The 16,024-nt window shown below is 44.4% G+C and overlaps 1 protein-coding gene across 2 annotated transcripts in view; it reads right to left on the bottom strand.

The window, feature by feature from the left end:
- klf12b (Kruppel like factor 12b) overlaps window positions 1-15,660 on the bottom strand; it is a 35,372-nt gene extending 19,712 nt beyond the window's left edge. Inside the window, exons 1-3 of one of the 2 annotated variants that reach the window (XM_070837998.1) lie at window positions 15,541-15,660; window positions 15,231-15,343; window positions 65-147 (exon numbers count right to left, since the gene is read on the bottom strand). In XM_070837998.1, the coding sequence (XP_070694099.1) occupies window positions 65-130 (66 nt within the window). In that variant the 5' untranslated portion in view covers window positions 131-147; window positions 15,231-15,343; window positions 15,541-15,660. Of the gene's footprint in view, window positions 1-64; window positions 148-15,230; window positions 15,472-15,540 lie in introns of those variants that run through there. The other variant, XM_070837999.1, reaches the window with a different exon arrangement.
- Window positions 15,661-16,024: the final 364 nt, after the last annotated feature.

Below are 16,024 nucleotides of genomic sequence, written 5' to 3'. Positions count from 1 at the left end.
GGAAAGACGGAAAGGAAAGCAGGGGAAAAAAAGGGAATTGTCTGGAAAACAACTGCTCTCTTACCCCTTGTTCCGATTCCAGGGGCTCAGCTTTGACTCGGACTGCAGGCATTCCGTCAAGCATTAACATCCTGTTTCTTAGGCTGCCTGTGAAGGGATACAGAGGAGCTGTAAGACGGGTGTTTTAGCATGACTAAGCAGGTCCCACACTCAGTTATTCACACACGGCCATCTATAATGTTGTGCACCCACTGAGAAATAAACACATTTTAAATAGAAACAAAATTCATGTTTTGAAACCATCAGAAGCTGACAGACAAAAGATGTACACCAACTGTGTAAACTCAGTCAGTGCACAGCATGACTCCCTCTTCTTCTCCATAATAAAGATTTTCAATTGCCTGGTGGGTTGCTGCAGGGCTAATAACACTTCATAATGCTGGATAAAATCCTCTTAAGACTTCAAAGGAGTACAAACAGTTGCTTTGATATGGAGTTACTCAACAGCGAAGGCAACAGCATAACCAGACAACATTTTTTTCTTTTAACCACCGACATCATAAAACAATAATTGATACTTGTTGAGTCAAATTTTGACATGTTTGACACTTCCTAAGATAATAATGTATGTTCATGATGATATATGTTATACTGCTGCCACAAATGTGACACTTACACACATGCAAACATGCACAAAAATACACGTCTTCATACAGCTATGCATCCACCCTTCCCTCTGCTGCCTCGGAGCACTGTGCGTCTGAAAAGTGGGCAGCAGTGCCCGACTCCTCTGCTCCGTGCTGTGGCTTTAAGAGGGATACTCAGATGGAGCCAATGACAACAATGCATGTTCCGTATCCCTCAGCTGGGGCCGACCTGAGGTAACCCTCCCTCTTATTATTTTAGCAGCAGTACATGGAGGAATGCAAGCACGGCAAATAGACTCTAAACATCTCTATTACTCTCCACTGCTGGCACCGGCAGCGGGATGTGTGGCCCAATCCTTGCAGTCAGCAGCGCTGCAGCCATCATGACCATTCTTGTGCAGAGAAAAAAAAGGCTCAGCCAGTCATGAATGACATACACCCTTTCTCTGGGACTGGTTCCCTCACCATCTGATGAGACTAACCATCTCAGATCTAACACTGCGTCCATGTGGGAATCAAGTTTAATAAATCCACCTAAGATAGTTATCAAAAACATTTCTTTCTACAGATTTCAATACAAATTGCGAGAGAAAAATCATTTAATGCCAGGTATTGTTCCACAGCCTCTTAGATTCTCAAGCAAAAGGCTAATCCTGACTGTGTTTGTGTGTGAGGGAGGTAGAGAAAGAGGGAGGATTTACTCTCTCAATCTGCAACCCCCCAGATCTCGCCTCTCAGGTCTAAGTCCCTCAGGTACCCTGGCTGTGCTGCTATTGTATTGTTGTCCAGGATGTCCTTCGGCTTCAGGTCTTGGTAGGCCCAGATAGCGTTGCCATAGTAACGGCTGGGCGGGTGGGGCTGCAGCCTCAGTCCAGCCTCAAGCCATGTGTTGAGGAGAAGAAGAGAGACGAGTACACTTAGAGAGACAGAAAGTGAGGTTTGTTTTGCTCAAGATGACCATCATTCTGGCACAGGCATTTTCTCCTTCCCAGAGAAAAAAAAAATATTTTTCAGAAGGAAACACGTTCTTGATTTTCTCATTTCACGTTTTCAGGAAATTTTCTTGAGCCTCAAAAAAAGTTGACCTCATCCAAACTTATTATTCTATGCTACGTGTGCACGCTACTGTTACCAAAAAAAATAAAAAAATCAAAAGCCAAAACACCTTTCTACAGTCACAATTGCACATTTCTTGAACACAACAACCTTTCCCAATGTGCCTACAATCCAGTTAATCCAGCAGTTTGTGATCACCCTCCTAATGAACTGGCTTGCAGCAGGCTATTCATAGGAAATCAATGGCCGTTGCATACCTCTGCTTGAGACTGTAATGGCCCAAGAGCTTACAGCAGTAAGAGAGACCTAACACTGAGTAATGAGCTAACAGAAGGGTGCTGTGTATTGAAGAGGTCATGTCGAAATACTTTGACTTAAGTCAACTGTCAACTGGTTTTGCTCCCATGAAGTGATCGTGTCCTCCAGTTAGTCCTTCGGGATCACAAAGCAAAAAGATAACAGTTTGAACAAAGACTGAGTTTGAATTGAATTTATTCAGGGTAATAAACCAATGTGTATCCAGTATTCTCTATCACTAAATTTGGTGTGCTAGCGGCAGGCTTAAGCAACCAGCAGTTTGCTGTCCATCAGCGGTATGAGGCTGTGTGTGGGAGATGGAGAGAGGGAGGGGGGGTTAGAGGAAAACAGGGTAGATTAAGATCACCTTTCCATTTGCTGCACTCTGAAATGAAATGGCCATCCCAGGTGTGTGGGGGAGTTGGATAGAGAGAGGAGGGCAGTGAAGTGTTGAGGCATCTCATTTCTCTCTCCTACCCGCCCTCCCATCCCCACCAAAACCCCTAGAATAAAAAAAAAAAAAAAAGGTAGAGGGAGCAGGTGAAGATTGAGGCCAGTCCTAGCAGCAAAAAGGTTTGAAATATACATATTTCAGTGTCTGCTGCTCTCTTCGCTTTTTCTGTTTGTGCTTATTTGTGTCTGTTAATGCATTTCAGAGTATGGACTGAAACTCCCACCATATAGCCGCATCTACAACCTCAGGTCCCCTTTCTCTAGCTTTTCTGATGGCAAACAGCGCTGTGCTGATTGAGGCGATAGCAGCTAGCTGGAGTGGACAGATAAAGCCCAGGAAAACCAACCCTGAACAGAAAAGCTAGATTGATTAGAGGCGACAAACTTTTCTGGAAGTGCCAAATGTTGACCTCATACACTAGTGACATCATTAACCCCTTTGAACGTGTGGAGCTACACACACAGAGCGCACAAACCCAAAACATTTCAAAAATGATTCTAACAAATCGATCAGAGAGCAGGTCTCTGGCTCATTCATGACATGCTCTTTAGCTGTACTTTACCTGTGCTGTGAGTTCATGTTCTTACTTAATACTATCACAGGATGTTCGCTCACGCCACAAGGAAACACAATTGTTGTTACAGTGAAAGTTAGGCTTCAACAAATTCATGAAACCAGATTTAGTATCTGGCTTTGTGTACCATCTCTGCTTTCTCTCTCATGCGCGCATACTTGCACACATACGCATGAGCACCACACACCCTGAAACACACTCACTGCAACAGACGGCCCCGCCAATGCTTCGTCCCCCTGTCGAGCGCCCAGAGCAACTGGGTGCATCTGTGTCACAGAGGCTGGACCTGCTGCCACGGGCTGGGATGGAACAGAGATGGAAAAGGGTGAGGGGAAAGGAAGGGGGAGGGGGAAGGGGAAGGGGAAGGGGGGGAAATAAATTACGGGAGATACATGAGGACGCGTTAAAGAAGGTGATAGCAAGAGAAGTGAGTGAGGGTGGGGGCTTGTTGAAGAGCAGAGAGTTGCTGGCAGGAGCAGTGGCTGGGGAAGCAACCAAGGGGAGTTGAAGAGGTTGAGAAGGGGTTGGGGGGGTGGGGGGGTGTTTAGTGGGGAGGGGGAGGGGCGGGAGTCAGAGAAGCGAGAGAGGGTAGAGAGGGGATATGGACCTGTGCCAAGGCCCGGTCGAGCGCAAAGCACACGGTACAAGAATGCCAACAGACCCCCTCCCACCCGGTCCTCTACCAAAGAGAGGAGAGAAAGAAGAAGGAAAAGCAGGAGGGGAAGGCTGCGAGGAAAAACATTTGAAAATGTTGCAAATCAAAGACAAATGATTAACTAGTGCTACATGTGTGAATGCATAAAAAGGCTGTGGGTGATGCGAGATGAGCACTTCCTGTGTTTTGCCTGTATTGTGTGCCGTTGGCCTCTTTGCCGTGGCTCACTTCCCTCTTCTGTGCCCCTGGACACCCCAGTGTGACACATTGGCCTGATAACCAGCCTACAACTGCTCGCTCACCAGCACACTCCTCCACTTCCTGTCTTTTTTAGTCACTCAGCGCGTCAACTTTTAGAAAAGCAATGAAAGGTGACTGCACTCACAACATGTTTATTAGACAGGTAACAGAAGAAACCGCTCGATGGGAGAAGAGAAATGTCTGAGGGGCGCTTTTGCAGATCCTGGAAAATAAAGGTCTGATGCATGTTTAGTAAACCAAATGTATGTTTTTTACTAGCAGAGTAGACACAATAGCAGCACAGATGAATCACAGCTGATTTTCGATTACAACCTCAGTCTGCTTCATGTTAAGCTGCGTCTGTTCATGACCTCATCTTGTTGGCCTCATTCTGGTCTTGAGAGCCCATTCAAATTGTTCCCTGCAGAGATACTACTTAAAGAGTTACAGCGCTCAGGCAAATAACGGCACTTGGTGTGGTCAAAGGCTCAACAGACGTAAACCTTCAACCCACAGAGGTCAGGCCTGCCCTGTAAAGCCAAAAAGCATAAACTACATGTGTAGTCTAAAACCAGAATCTGACTTTTTGGCATCTGCTTTACTGTATTCAATTCAATTCAATTCAATTTAATTTATTTTGTATAGCCCAATATCACAACAGAGTTGTCTCACAGTGCGTTACAAAGTTCACTGAAATAAACAAGTGTAAGCGAACAAACAATCTAATAAAGAGTCCAGCAGTCGATGAGGCCTGTATACAAAATATGATGCCACATGAATGTGTAACTTTTTAAAGCATGTAATACTTGTAGGAATTGTAAATCAGAGGTAAGAAAACAGACTTGTAGCCTTGACTAGGTGGAGTGCAGTCACAGCTATAGCTTCAGCAAAAGCTACAACTATAAAATCAATTTTGAAGCTCCAACTTGTTTGTAATTGAGTTTGTTATATCACATAAATAAGGCAAAAGCTGAATGTAATCACAACACTTTGTGAGGTGGAGCGCTGCAGTGCTTTTCCTCCACATACAGTCTAATGTGGAGTTGCTCTTTTAGAGGAGGAGGTTGAAAACTCCAAGAAAAGGCTGACTAATAGATAGAAATATCACAGCTTTTGTTCTTTTCCTACATTTCTCATAAGGCAACCAACACTATTTTTTTCTCCCTGTTTTTCTGCCTTAAATGTCCACGTTTTAAAATTGATGTCTACAATTTGTAACACAGACTTTCTGCTATCAATTTGTCTCCAACCTCTGATGACATCATCAGGGTTTATTCTTTCAGACACGACAAGACTCCCTCCAGAGCCTCAGAAGACACATAACAACTGTTTTCACAGGGTGACTAGCATTCCCCATGACGAGTTAACTGACCTTTATGAACAAAACCGGTGGAGTTTCCCTTTTAACCCTTTCTTTCTAACCCCAAACGGCACGTTCAAGGTAAACAGCATCGATGCTGTTTGTTATGTGTGTGTCTGTGTCAGCAAGATGCGGATGTGTGCTTCCCCTCAGACTTCATTCCTGGATGTACTGAGATGGACATAGTGTTTTTTTTCTAATCATTCCTGGCACTCCGTGAATGGTCTCAGAATTTCCATTTCATAAGCCGTATTTTCCTTGGCAGGAGCAGCAAGCGAAGTCTTTTGGATGCTTCTGGGACATTTTTGAACGGGGCTCAAGAGAGCAGAGTGCTGCTACCTCACTGCTCACAGAGGCGAGGACTTCTCTTACCCCCAACGAGCACAATAGCATCAAACCACAGTTTATATGCACTACCCTTTGAAAAAAGAGAGAAAAGTTTGCTTTAGGGTTAAAAACCCCTTAGAGATGCACTCAACTGATGCACTTTACCTCAAAACACCCTGCCCTTTTCCTCTGGGAATAAATCAGTTCCACAGAAGGAAAACACGTCTTTCTTCATGAACACAACTGTTATTAGACAGAATGCGCTTCTCATGTGCTGGATGTTTTCACGTCTGGGACATACAGTCAAACTTGAGGAGCTTATCAGGTCTCATCAGTTCAAACTGAATGTCACCCTCTATCTGCCTGATACTGTCCGGGCTTCACTTGCTGTTGGATTTGATGTGACGTACATGAATCACTGAGCTCCCTATTCCTCAAATTCAAAATCCATCTAGCAGTCCCGTTTCTTGGCATCGCAAAACTGGAAAGCACAATAAGCACACAGCAAAGGATGATTTTATTTAAATAGCCTGTCACCAACAACATGAGACTCTCTCATCACTTCATCGAATATGCCTTGCATCGCTACTTTTAAAGCTCGTCGTGAGGGAGGATGTTATCGACAAGCTGCTCGTCAAAAAAGGCAATGTACGTGAAAGAATAAGTACTTCTAAAAACCAGTGGCACAGAGGAGAATGGACTGAGACAGCCCCAAAGATGGACACTGAAACAATTTGCAAAGGCTGAATGGAGATGGCAAAGGGTGCGTATTGATCTGATTGATCGGTACATCAGAATACAAATGAAGCTACATTGTGGTGAAAACCAGCTCTAAGAAAACCTGTGTTACCCAGTTCGGAAAAACAGACACAATTTTGCGACGCTTTGTAGATTGTAGACTAGAAGTTTTAAATTCTGATAGTGGACAAGAAGTTATTTAATTAAAAAAAAAAAGCCCATTTTGTGTTCTGCAGAATGGGTTCTATGTAAGGCTAAATGAGGCTGGGTTCAGGGGGTTTGATACAGTATCTGTAAGTGGAAATGGGCTCAGGCATGGAGCACCACATTTTTTTATCACTGCACAATGATCTCATTATGTAAGATCTTGAACACATCTCATACAAAATAGTTCCTTGTGTGTGTGTGTGTTCCAGTCTTCCTCTCACACACAGCCAGTATTCATTGTTTTCTACAATTTCTTTTATTTTATACCTTGTTTTTATTTTTTTTTCACAATAATTACATTTTTACTTAATGCTTTGGCAATATTGTCTTTGTTACTTTCATGTAAATAAAGCGAATTGAAGTGAATTGAACCGAGAGCGAGAGTGAGTGAGTGAGAGAGACAGAGAGAGCAGTGAACTCATGTTCTTGCTCAGCACCTGGGAGGAAACCAGCTCCATTTATAGAGAGTTGATATCCATGTAAATACACAGACAACAAACGCACAAACAACACACATTTGCACACTAGTGAGGCCCAAGGAAGTTCACATATTCTGGTGGATTGCCCTTGGGTCCTTGCTATTTCTGCCAGGGGCAGGGGGATCCTGTGTCAGTAATCCTGTCGGGATGAGGGGGATGAGGTCGCCGGATGCAGCTCAAGTCCACTGCCTTCACTACCACACACACACACACACACACACACACACACACACACACACACACACACACGCACACATACACATAAGGATAATTTGCAGGAACACTTTGCTGAGTGGACATGACATACAGCACCTCTATTGTGTCAGTATGTTTACACCAGAAAACAAATGTACAGTTTTTAATAAAAAAAAAAGGTGCTCCAATATTGAACGAAATGTAAACATACTGAACAATAAACAAAATCTCACATACTGTCATTGTCACACACTTTATGAGTCAGCCCAGACACACTCATTTAAATCAAGCAAGCTGTGTCAGTAATAACACTTTAATCAGAGAGCGTCTCTCTAAAATGTTAGAATAAAAAAAACTCCACTTTGCGTTTCTTTATTAGTCTGTCTAAAATATCACTTTTTAATAGGACAAAAAGGGGAAATCTTCAGTGAATTTTCTCATTTATTAGTGACTTTTTGTCTTTGTGAAAGCTCCTCCACTAACACCACCTCCGTGCCTTGTGAAACTGTGGGAAATGAAGAAGCTACTTATTCTGAGAGGAAACACTCAAAGCGAAAAGAAGAGTCAGTCACTGTCTGGTTTGTCTGTGTCTCCGTCTGTGTGTCAGACGCACTTCTTATAAAGCTGACTTCCTGAGCCCCTGCTCTGCTCTACAATCTGGCTACCACACACACAAACCTTGTGACCTCTGCCTGCACCCACAATGAACCATATTTATCTTAGATTAAGACACAGACAGACAGAAAAAGAAAACGACACACACACACACACACACACAACTCTGTCTCTCAATATTGCAGCTCTGCTCATGAAAGAAGAATAAAGATGCCCATTCAACACAAAGATCCACCCACACACACCTACAGTATGCACACACAGTAACACGCAAACACCAAAAACACGCACAAATACACATGCACACTCCTCCACAGTGCTCCGGAGAGAGGTAAACAGAAGAGTCTGACATCCTCTTGCATCATGTGCCTCAAATGCAGCAGAGAAACAGCTAAACAAGCTGTGACCGTGACAGCGCTAAAGTGAGGTGACATTACGCAAGCGAGCTTCGACTTTTAAGTCAAAGCAATTTGTGACACCATTCCAGCCAGTTTATGTCCAATTGAAGATCATTTTGATGTAATCATGAGAAAGAATAAGTTAAATATGTTGTGTGAGGGCTGGATTGAGTTGCGCACTAAAGAGACCGCGAAGAGATGACAAAAAAAAAACAGCTCGTAAAGAAGACACTAGACACGCGAGGTCTTCAAGCTTTAATATAATAGGGTGACCTCTCTAGAACACCCTTCACACACACACTTACACATGCACATGCACACCTCAGTAAATGCAGTAGGGTCAGTGGCTGCGCATCTAAAATAGCCTCTGACACAAAAACCTCACTTGGAGGGGGAGGTGGAGCCGAGTAAGCCAGGAAAAACGTGTGGAGTAATTGGCACAACCTCTCTGGAAGATACTGCAATATGCTTTGCATGTTTATGGTGAAGTTTTCATGCTGTAGGGCCGTACTGTATGTGTGTGCATGGGAGAAAGGGAGATGGAGAGACAGAGGTTAGCTCCAGTGAATCAATACAAAATGCACTCAGTGACTCTGTTCTCGTCTCTTATTTACTCTCAGTGCACAGGTCCTAGGTTGAGGTGACCACACTGCAGTACTTAATAATCAACTCAAACTTACAGAGGTGCATCATGGGCACAGTCCTGTGCAGAATCCACGAAAAAAACAACAATACAGTGTGACTATTTTATCATGCATGCTTTGATACCTACAGTCTGTGGAAACCACTAAAAAATAGAGAAATATCAAATATTGTAGGTAGTCTGCGATAAGACTAAAACCTCTTGAGAACATATCATGAAGGTATAAGCAAGTGAATAACAACGCCCAGTCGTGGCTCCTCTCATGCAGAGGTTATAGCTGCTTTCTGTGTAGTGGAGCATAGGGTCACACTGAAGCCCTTCTCTCCTCTCTTGCCCTAACAGGGAGGTAGGATGCATTAGATTAGCTTCCTCACAATAACCTGCATCCTTCCAACCACCAACCACCCACATACTATCCTTTTTTTACTCCCTTCCCCAAGGGATGTCAGTACACTTCTGCCCTAATGGGGGGGGTTCTTTGAGTAGCCTACCGCCTTTTATCCCCTTAGGCTCCGATAGTGTATGTGTGTATGCGTACTTATGTTACAGCATGTATATCTGAATGTGTGTGAGCAACCCCCCTTCCCCCAACATGTGCAGTGTGTGTACATACTACTCACAATAGCTTGTCTACTGAATGCATCGCAGCAAATGTGCACTCACATGCACTCTCAAAGATCGACCTAGATGTTTTACAATAACTGTGCAATGCAAGCATGCAGAGGCACCAATAGACTGACTCATCGACAGTTTCTACTGTAAACAAGTTACATATAAACAATATCGGCTCGAACACTGAAACACACATACATTTTTTTTCACTTTGCCCTTTTTTTCTCACTTGCTTTCTCTTGTGATACAAACAAAACTATGTATGCAGGCATATACGCCAACACGTGAGCGCACATGCATTTTATTTTGTGTTTAATGCAGAGTCTACTTTTAGTGGCATCACAGAGTGCCTATATGATCCAACCTACTTTATGCTGACTCGACCAAATCCACCACAACACACGGCACATGGAAACAGACAATAACGGACCAACCAAAACATTCCAACACACTGACACTTGTTACATCAAATGTGCGCACAGTTATTTTCGCTCTAAGTTTTTCCCCTTGGTTTGACCCATTCCAGCTCTCCAACGCCACTCAATAAAAGCCAGCAGCTGTGTTTACCTCTATTACTCATCTACTCACGCCTTTACTTTGATTGTTTTTCCTCTCGTTTTCAACTGATGCTGAGCTGTGCCGATACCTGGTTGAAGTAGCCAATCGAGAGGAGTTATGGTCCATAGCGTGAACTTACATTCACTTGTGCTAAAGCCAAAGAGCCTGTGGAATGCCAGAGGCACCCCAAATGGATTCCACATGTTGTTTGCATAATTTCCTTTCCTAACAGTTGACCTACAGTAAAGTTAGAAACAAAGTTCACAGTGATCCATGCAGCATCCTTAGGCAGGTCTGCTGAAACCATCTGCACTGAGGCAAGAGAGACTCAGCTCCCCAAAGGTTATGTAAAGGGAAACTCTTCCTGTAAAACCAAAAAAGAAAGGTCCAAAACACTCAGAAAATGCTGACTTTGAATGCTCGTCCATCCTCTTTTCTTGGCTTCCTTCCCTTTTCCCTCCTCTTGTTCACTGACCATATTTGGCTGAAGTAAAATACGCACTAGGTTGAAAGGGGAAACATCATCACAGATAGGCAGGCCTTCCTCTGACATACCTTTCCATCCTAGCCATGGAAACATGTTGAGCAACCTTAAATTCATAGTGTGAGGGCAAGGTCTGCTAAATGAGTCACTTCCAGTAAACACTGAGTGAGCTACTCAAAAGATGGTGTCACAATGAGGACAAAAACTTGGATCCATGCAACATCATCTTAAATTTGGCCTCCCTTAAGTGGCAGATTTTATCTCTATCAAAAGATAAACTGGGTTGCGGGGCAACATAATGGTGCTGTGGTTTGCACTGTTGCCTCACAGCAAGAAGGTTCCAGGTATGAGCCTGGAACGTTTCTATGTGGACTTGGCATGTTCTTCCTGTGCTTTCCTGCAAATTCTCCAGGTCCTTCCTCCCAAGACATGAATTCTACATTGCTCTGGTGTGAATGTGAACGAGAAGGGTTGTCTCTATGTGTCAGCACTGTGATTGACTAGCAAACAGTCCAGTGTGTACCTCGCCTCGCACCCAATGTTAGCTGGGATTGGCTCCTGGCTCCCGCAACCCTCAAGGATAAGCAGTATGGATAAAGGATGGATAAACTGGATTGCTCTATAGAGGCATTAAACAATAACACACTCCTTATAATTCTTATAACAATTCAACAGAGCAATGTGGGAAAAATTCAAAACACCCAATTTGATGTTTGACAAGCTGTAATCGCCCATGTTAGATTGTAGTTCTTTCTGTTTGTGTTCACTATGTAGACTCAGATCAACCTCAGAGTCACTGGCTGTTGCACAATACTTTCCATGCTCTCTCTCTCTCTCTCTCTCTCACACACACACATACACACACTCACTCAGTGACAAAACACACATGCACTAGCACTCCATGTACACCCTTAACTCAATTCTGGTAAACAAACATGGGCTGGACACTGGGGTCAAAGGTTGGATCCACAAGAGAAATCACAAAGGGAGAGAACATTTTGTCATCTTCTGACATGTTGAAACAACAGCTCGAGGAGCTCAGCTCACAGACATCACCTATTAATATTAGTCTCAAAGCACGCAGAGGAAGTTCAACCTAACTACCGATGCATGTGTTGCAATTCAGCATGAAATAAGCGCAGATGTGTTGGATGCTTAACCCACTCGATCTATGACCTTTCAGTCCTGTCAATCTAGTTAGCTTTTATGTGCAGGTACATCTATCAATGTACAAAGTCACCCATCTATTTGAGTGCAGTCTGTCTCACACGTTGTATATGCATGCCCTTGACATGCTTGTCTATTGTAAGTGCCTGTGGGTGTGTGTGCCGTTGTGTATGTGTTTCACACTCTTTTGTATCTAACAGTCTCCTGTAGCTGAAAATCTGTGTGTGATGCAACGCCACCTCTATGACCAGGGGGCCACAGGATATCCCTCAAAGCATTTCGAATCTTTATAATCCGCCTCACTCCTCTTCGGCCTCGGCTTACGGTCGGGGACCCAAATGAATCCAGCCTCATAGTGCACTGCGGTCTATATGCAATCAATGACGACACACTCCATGATCCAGATCAATCATCCAGCAGTCAGTCAATATGCCAGCAGTTAACCCAGCTGATTCGGGGTAAAACAGGGAATTTCACATCTCCCCGAATAAGACAGTGACATGTTGAGCAAAGCACCTTTTCCTGAAAGATTCAGTCAGTCAACATTTGCCCAATTCACGTGTTGTGATCTGTGGCAGACGGATGATGCCTTTAGTGGGGGAATCCTGCAATGCAATTAAAGGTGCTGGGCAGAGCGGTGTTGATGGACAGATAGAGTCTATCTGTTGATGATTGGCTTTTTAATTGAGTCCCCCCCACCTGCACTGATCTCTATCATAAGCCCTTGGACCGTGTCTACGATGGGGGGGCTTGAGCCACTGAAGGAATCAGAGTGGCAGTAGCAGCTTGATGCGGCTGTGGGTGGAAACACCTAGGGGTGTACATCCTCATACCGCTCATGATAACACTGTTCTGTAAGTGCATACAAAGCAATAACAGGCGGACATGAACTGCAAAAGAGACGCCACCACCAACATATTTCACCATCTCAAGCTGAAGCACCTGGCTGAATATGACAAGAGGCAGAAATCATGTGTGGAAAAAGCACACCAGACAAACTCCACTGGTGCATCCTTGCATAACCGAATTATTGTGATTGTCCACCCAAGAAAAACAGCAAATACCCAAAAATTACGTGTTTACTTTCAAGCGATGAAGCCCTCTACTGGCTGAGCAAACGGGAAGCAGTGAGACATTATTAAAGAGCCACTAAGTCGCTGTTGTTTAGGCACTTTGCTGATTGGGGGGTTAGCGTTAGTCTGACAGAATGATTGACCAGGCATACTCCATATGAGGTTACACTGCAAGACAATGTAAGTTCTGCTTTGCAGAAGATGCCAGTCAGTATATTTGAAAAGGACGACTTAAAATAACTAATAATAAACTGAAGGAAAATGCTGTGAGAAGATGCAAATAGCTGCATTTCAAGATTCACGGTCACTGACTTGAAGTCACGACTGATTTCACAGATTTTGTATATTTCTTCGAAGCTAATCTATTATCCATGCCTGTATTTTGGATCTACGCACATCAGCAAATGAACGCATCACTATTCTTACTGCCGGAAAGTTGTACTAAAAGTGGTTTAGTACAGTCTGTTGCTGGCTGTAAAGAAAAAAAAACTAGCCTAGACAAGCACTACATATAGTTTCTTCCTGTGGCTTTTGTGGTCTTTCAGTTTGTTTTTAACGGGGAAGTAACACTCTGTCTATCACAACTGAGCTGACAGCTATGCTTTCAGTCAAGATAAGAGCTCCACTGCTAAAAGCTACTTATTTATTGTACTAATTCAAATTTAATCAGTTTAATTCAAAGATCCAGTGTTAAAGATTTGTTCGTACATGTACTGACCGTCCCTAACAGCAGCTACACCATCTAGAGCCGACTATGACACCTCAACCACAGTCATGTGGCTCAGTGTTGTAGCAGTTAACATTCAAGTGCGCTTCGGCATTTCATCATTTTGTCATGAATATTGTTATATTGTTAATAACCTGCAGAATTGTGATATAATTTTCAGCTAATGTCACCCTCTCCTAATAACAACCTTTGCTGATCTGGTCGTCAGCACCAGGAAATATTTGTATGTTGCCTGTTTCCAAGCTCCAGTGTGATTCTTCTTCGCTGCTCGCGCACGGTGCACAGAGTCTTCTCTACATTTGTGGTGATATCAGCCTGCTTGCTTATGCGCGGTGAGAGGGCCCCTTTGTAAATGGATTTAAGTGAGAGTTTAAATGGGCACTAATCTCACTCCCTGAACATCCGTGAGCTGCAGGGGGTCTCATCCACACACACACATGACCCAGCACTCCCCTCCCTCTCCTTTTTTTTCTTTCCTTCCTTCGGGGATGAGACCCACACTTAAACACACACAAACACACACCCTACCGCTGTTACACAGTTACAGGCAAGGCAGGGCCTCTCCACAACGCGGGGGTAAAGTCACAGAGGTCAGTGCTCAGTTTCCACATCAAACCCAGGAGCAGAGGCCAGAGTCTCATCCCCCTCCCACTCTTCTGCCTCCCTCCCTCCTGCTCTCTCCTGCTCCTGCCCTCCCCTCTTCTAGCCAACCCCCCCCCCCTCCACACCACACACACACCCTCCGCCTCCCCCTTGCTGGATGTACAAATGCCTTTGCTGTCAGCTCTGCCCCAGTCCCCTGTAATTGAAAATAACAGCCAAGGGCCAGCCCCCGGCCACTTTCCCCAACCTGGTGGCTCTCTGCCTCTCTGACAGCCACCCATCAATACCAATGACTATTACCCTGGAAGTGAGAGCGCTGCCGATGACATCCAAGACACCACCCCTGCAACACTCCCACACACACACACAAACACACACACATACACACCTCCCCCCCTCAGTGTCCTTCCTCCGCTACCCGAGCCTCCTAATGTTTAACCCGTTGCTAACAGGCTCGTTTCTCTGTCTCTAAGCTGCTACAGTAGGCAACAGTAGGCAAACAAACCTCTATCACACACACACACACACACACACACACCACAATGCTTCACACAAATGCACTCCCACACACACTCTCACTCACACACACACACACAGTCTCTTAAGGCATGCACGAAACTCTGACAAGCAGCAAACTTTTTTCCTGCAAGAAGTGCTGAGAGAGAGTTCGACTGTGGTGTTATTTCACTTCACACTCAGACATTCAGTCAGTATGAGTCTACAACACTCTCAAAATGATGCGTTCTGAAGTTACTTTAGAGGAAAATAAGTAAGGCATAAGAGATTTAACAACCGGTGCCGGCACTGTAAAGTCAGGATGCTGTTCATGCCCATAGTCATTCAGTGTATAGTCACTTTTCTCTTTCTTGTCATGACAGCTTATGAATTTACATTGTGGATAAGTGTTACATGTCCAGTCAGCACCATGCAGGGTTCTCTTGTTTCCCCCCACTGACAGACACCAAACACAATACCATAGGTGATCTGAGCTGTCATCTGCTTTGACAGAGAAATGACAGCTGAACGAGACGCACTGAACACAAGCACAAAGCCCGGCAACGTGACAAATGAAGCACACAGCAGCAGCCAGCAGAGGAACAGGACGAAAAAAATGCACAGACCTTGTCAGAAGCTGCAGAGCCGTGGAGACTAGGAGACTGTTTTCCTTTCTACAGTCCTCTCTGTCTCCTCTCCTCCTCTCCCTCTCCTCTCCTCTTCTCTCCTCTTACTCTGCCTGTATGGAAGTGTGTGTGTGTGTGTGTGTGTGTGTGTGTGTGTGTGTGAGAGAGAGAGAGAGAGAGAGAGAGAGTGAGTGTGAGTGTATGGAGTGAGCAGCTCCCTCCCCTTCTGCCTCTCAGCTGCTGGGCTCAGGCAGTTCTCAGGAAATGAATGGGAGCGCACAGAGAACTGTTGTACTTGCAAATGACTTACCCCGAGTCACATGATCCGCTAAATGTAGGGTGGGCCGGTGGGTGGAGGCTTCATAAGCAATGAGAAGACAATATACTCTAAGCTTTAACAGCATGCATCGAATTACACGGGGCCCCTCCGGGGAGGTTTCCGACGCGTCCGCTCTCAGCCAGCCCGAGCTCCCTCTCTCCCCCCTCCCGGAGCGCAGCGGAGAGCCCCGGCCCGGGGGTGAGCACCGGAGCACCTCCCCGTTTAAAGGGGACGGAAAGGGAGGCTTACATGGAGAAGGGGAAGCTCTTCCTTATTCTAACTCTGTGTGATTTACATTTAAACATTGGCTCAGTTGTGTGATGCTTTGTGAGAATTTGACAGTTTGATAGTTACAATAAATATGGTTACATAGTTTAAAATATTGGAATAAATAGCGTTTTTTAAACTAATTTCTTTTTATTAGAACTGATTAATCGATTATTTGATCAGACACTTTGTTGGAAACTGATAAATA

The sequence above is a fragment of the Pempheris klunzingeri genome, chromosome 10, assembly GCF_042242105.1.
Source record: "Pempheris klunzingeri isolate RE-2024b chromosome 10, fPemKlu1.hap1, whole genome shotgun sequence".
Taxonomy (NCBI): Eukaryota; Metazoa; Chordata; class Actinopteri; order Acropomatiformes; family Pempheridae; genus Pempheris; species Pempheris klunzingeri.
This window is presented reverse-complemented; position numbering and strand designations above follow the sequence as displayed.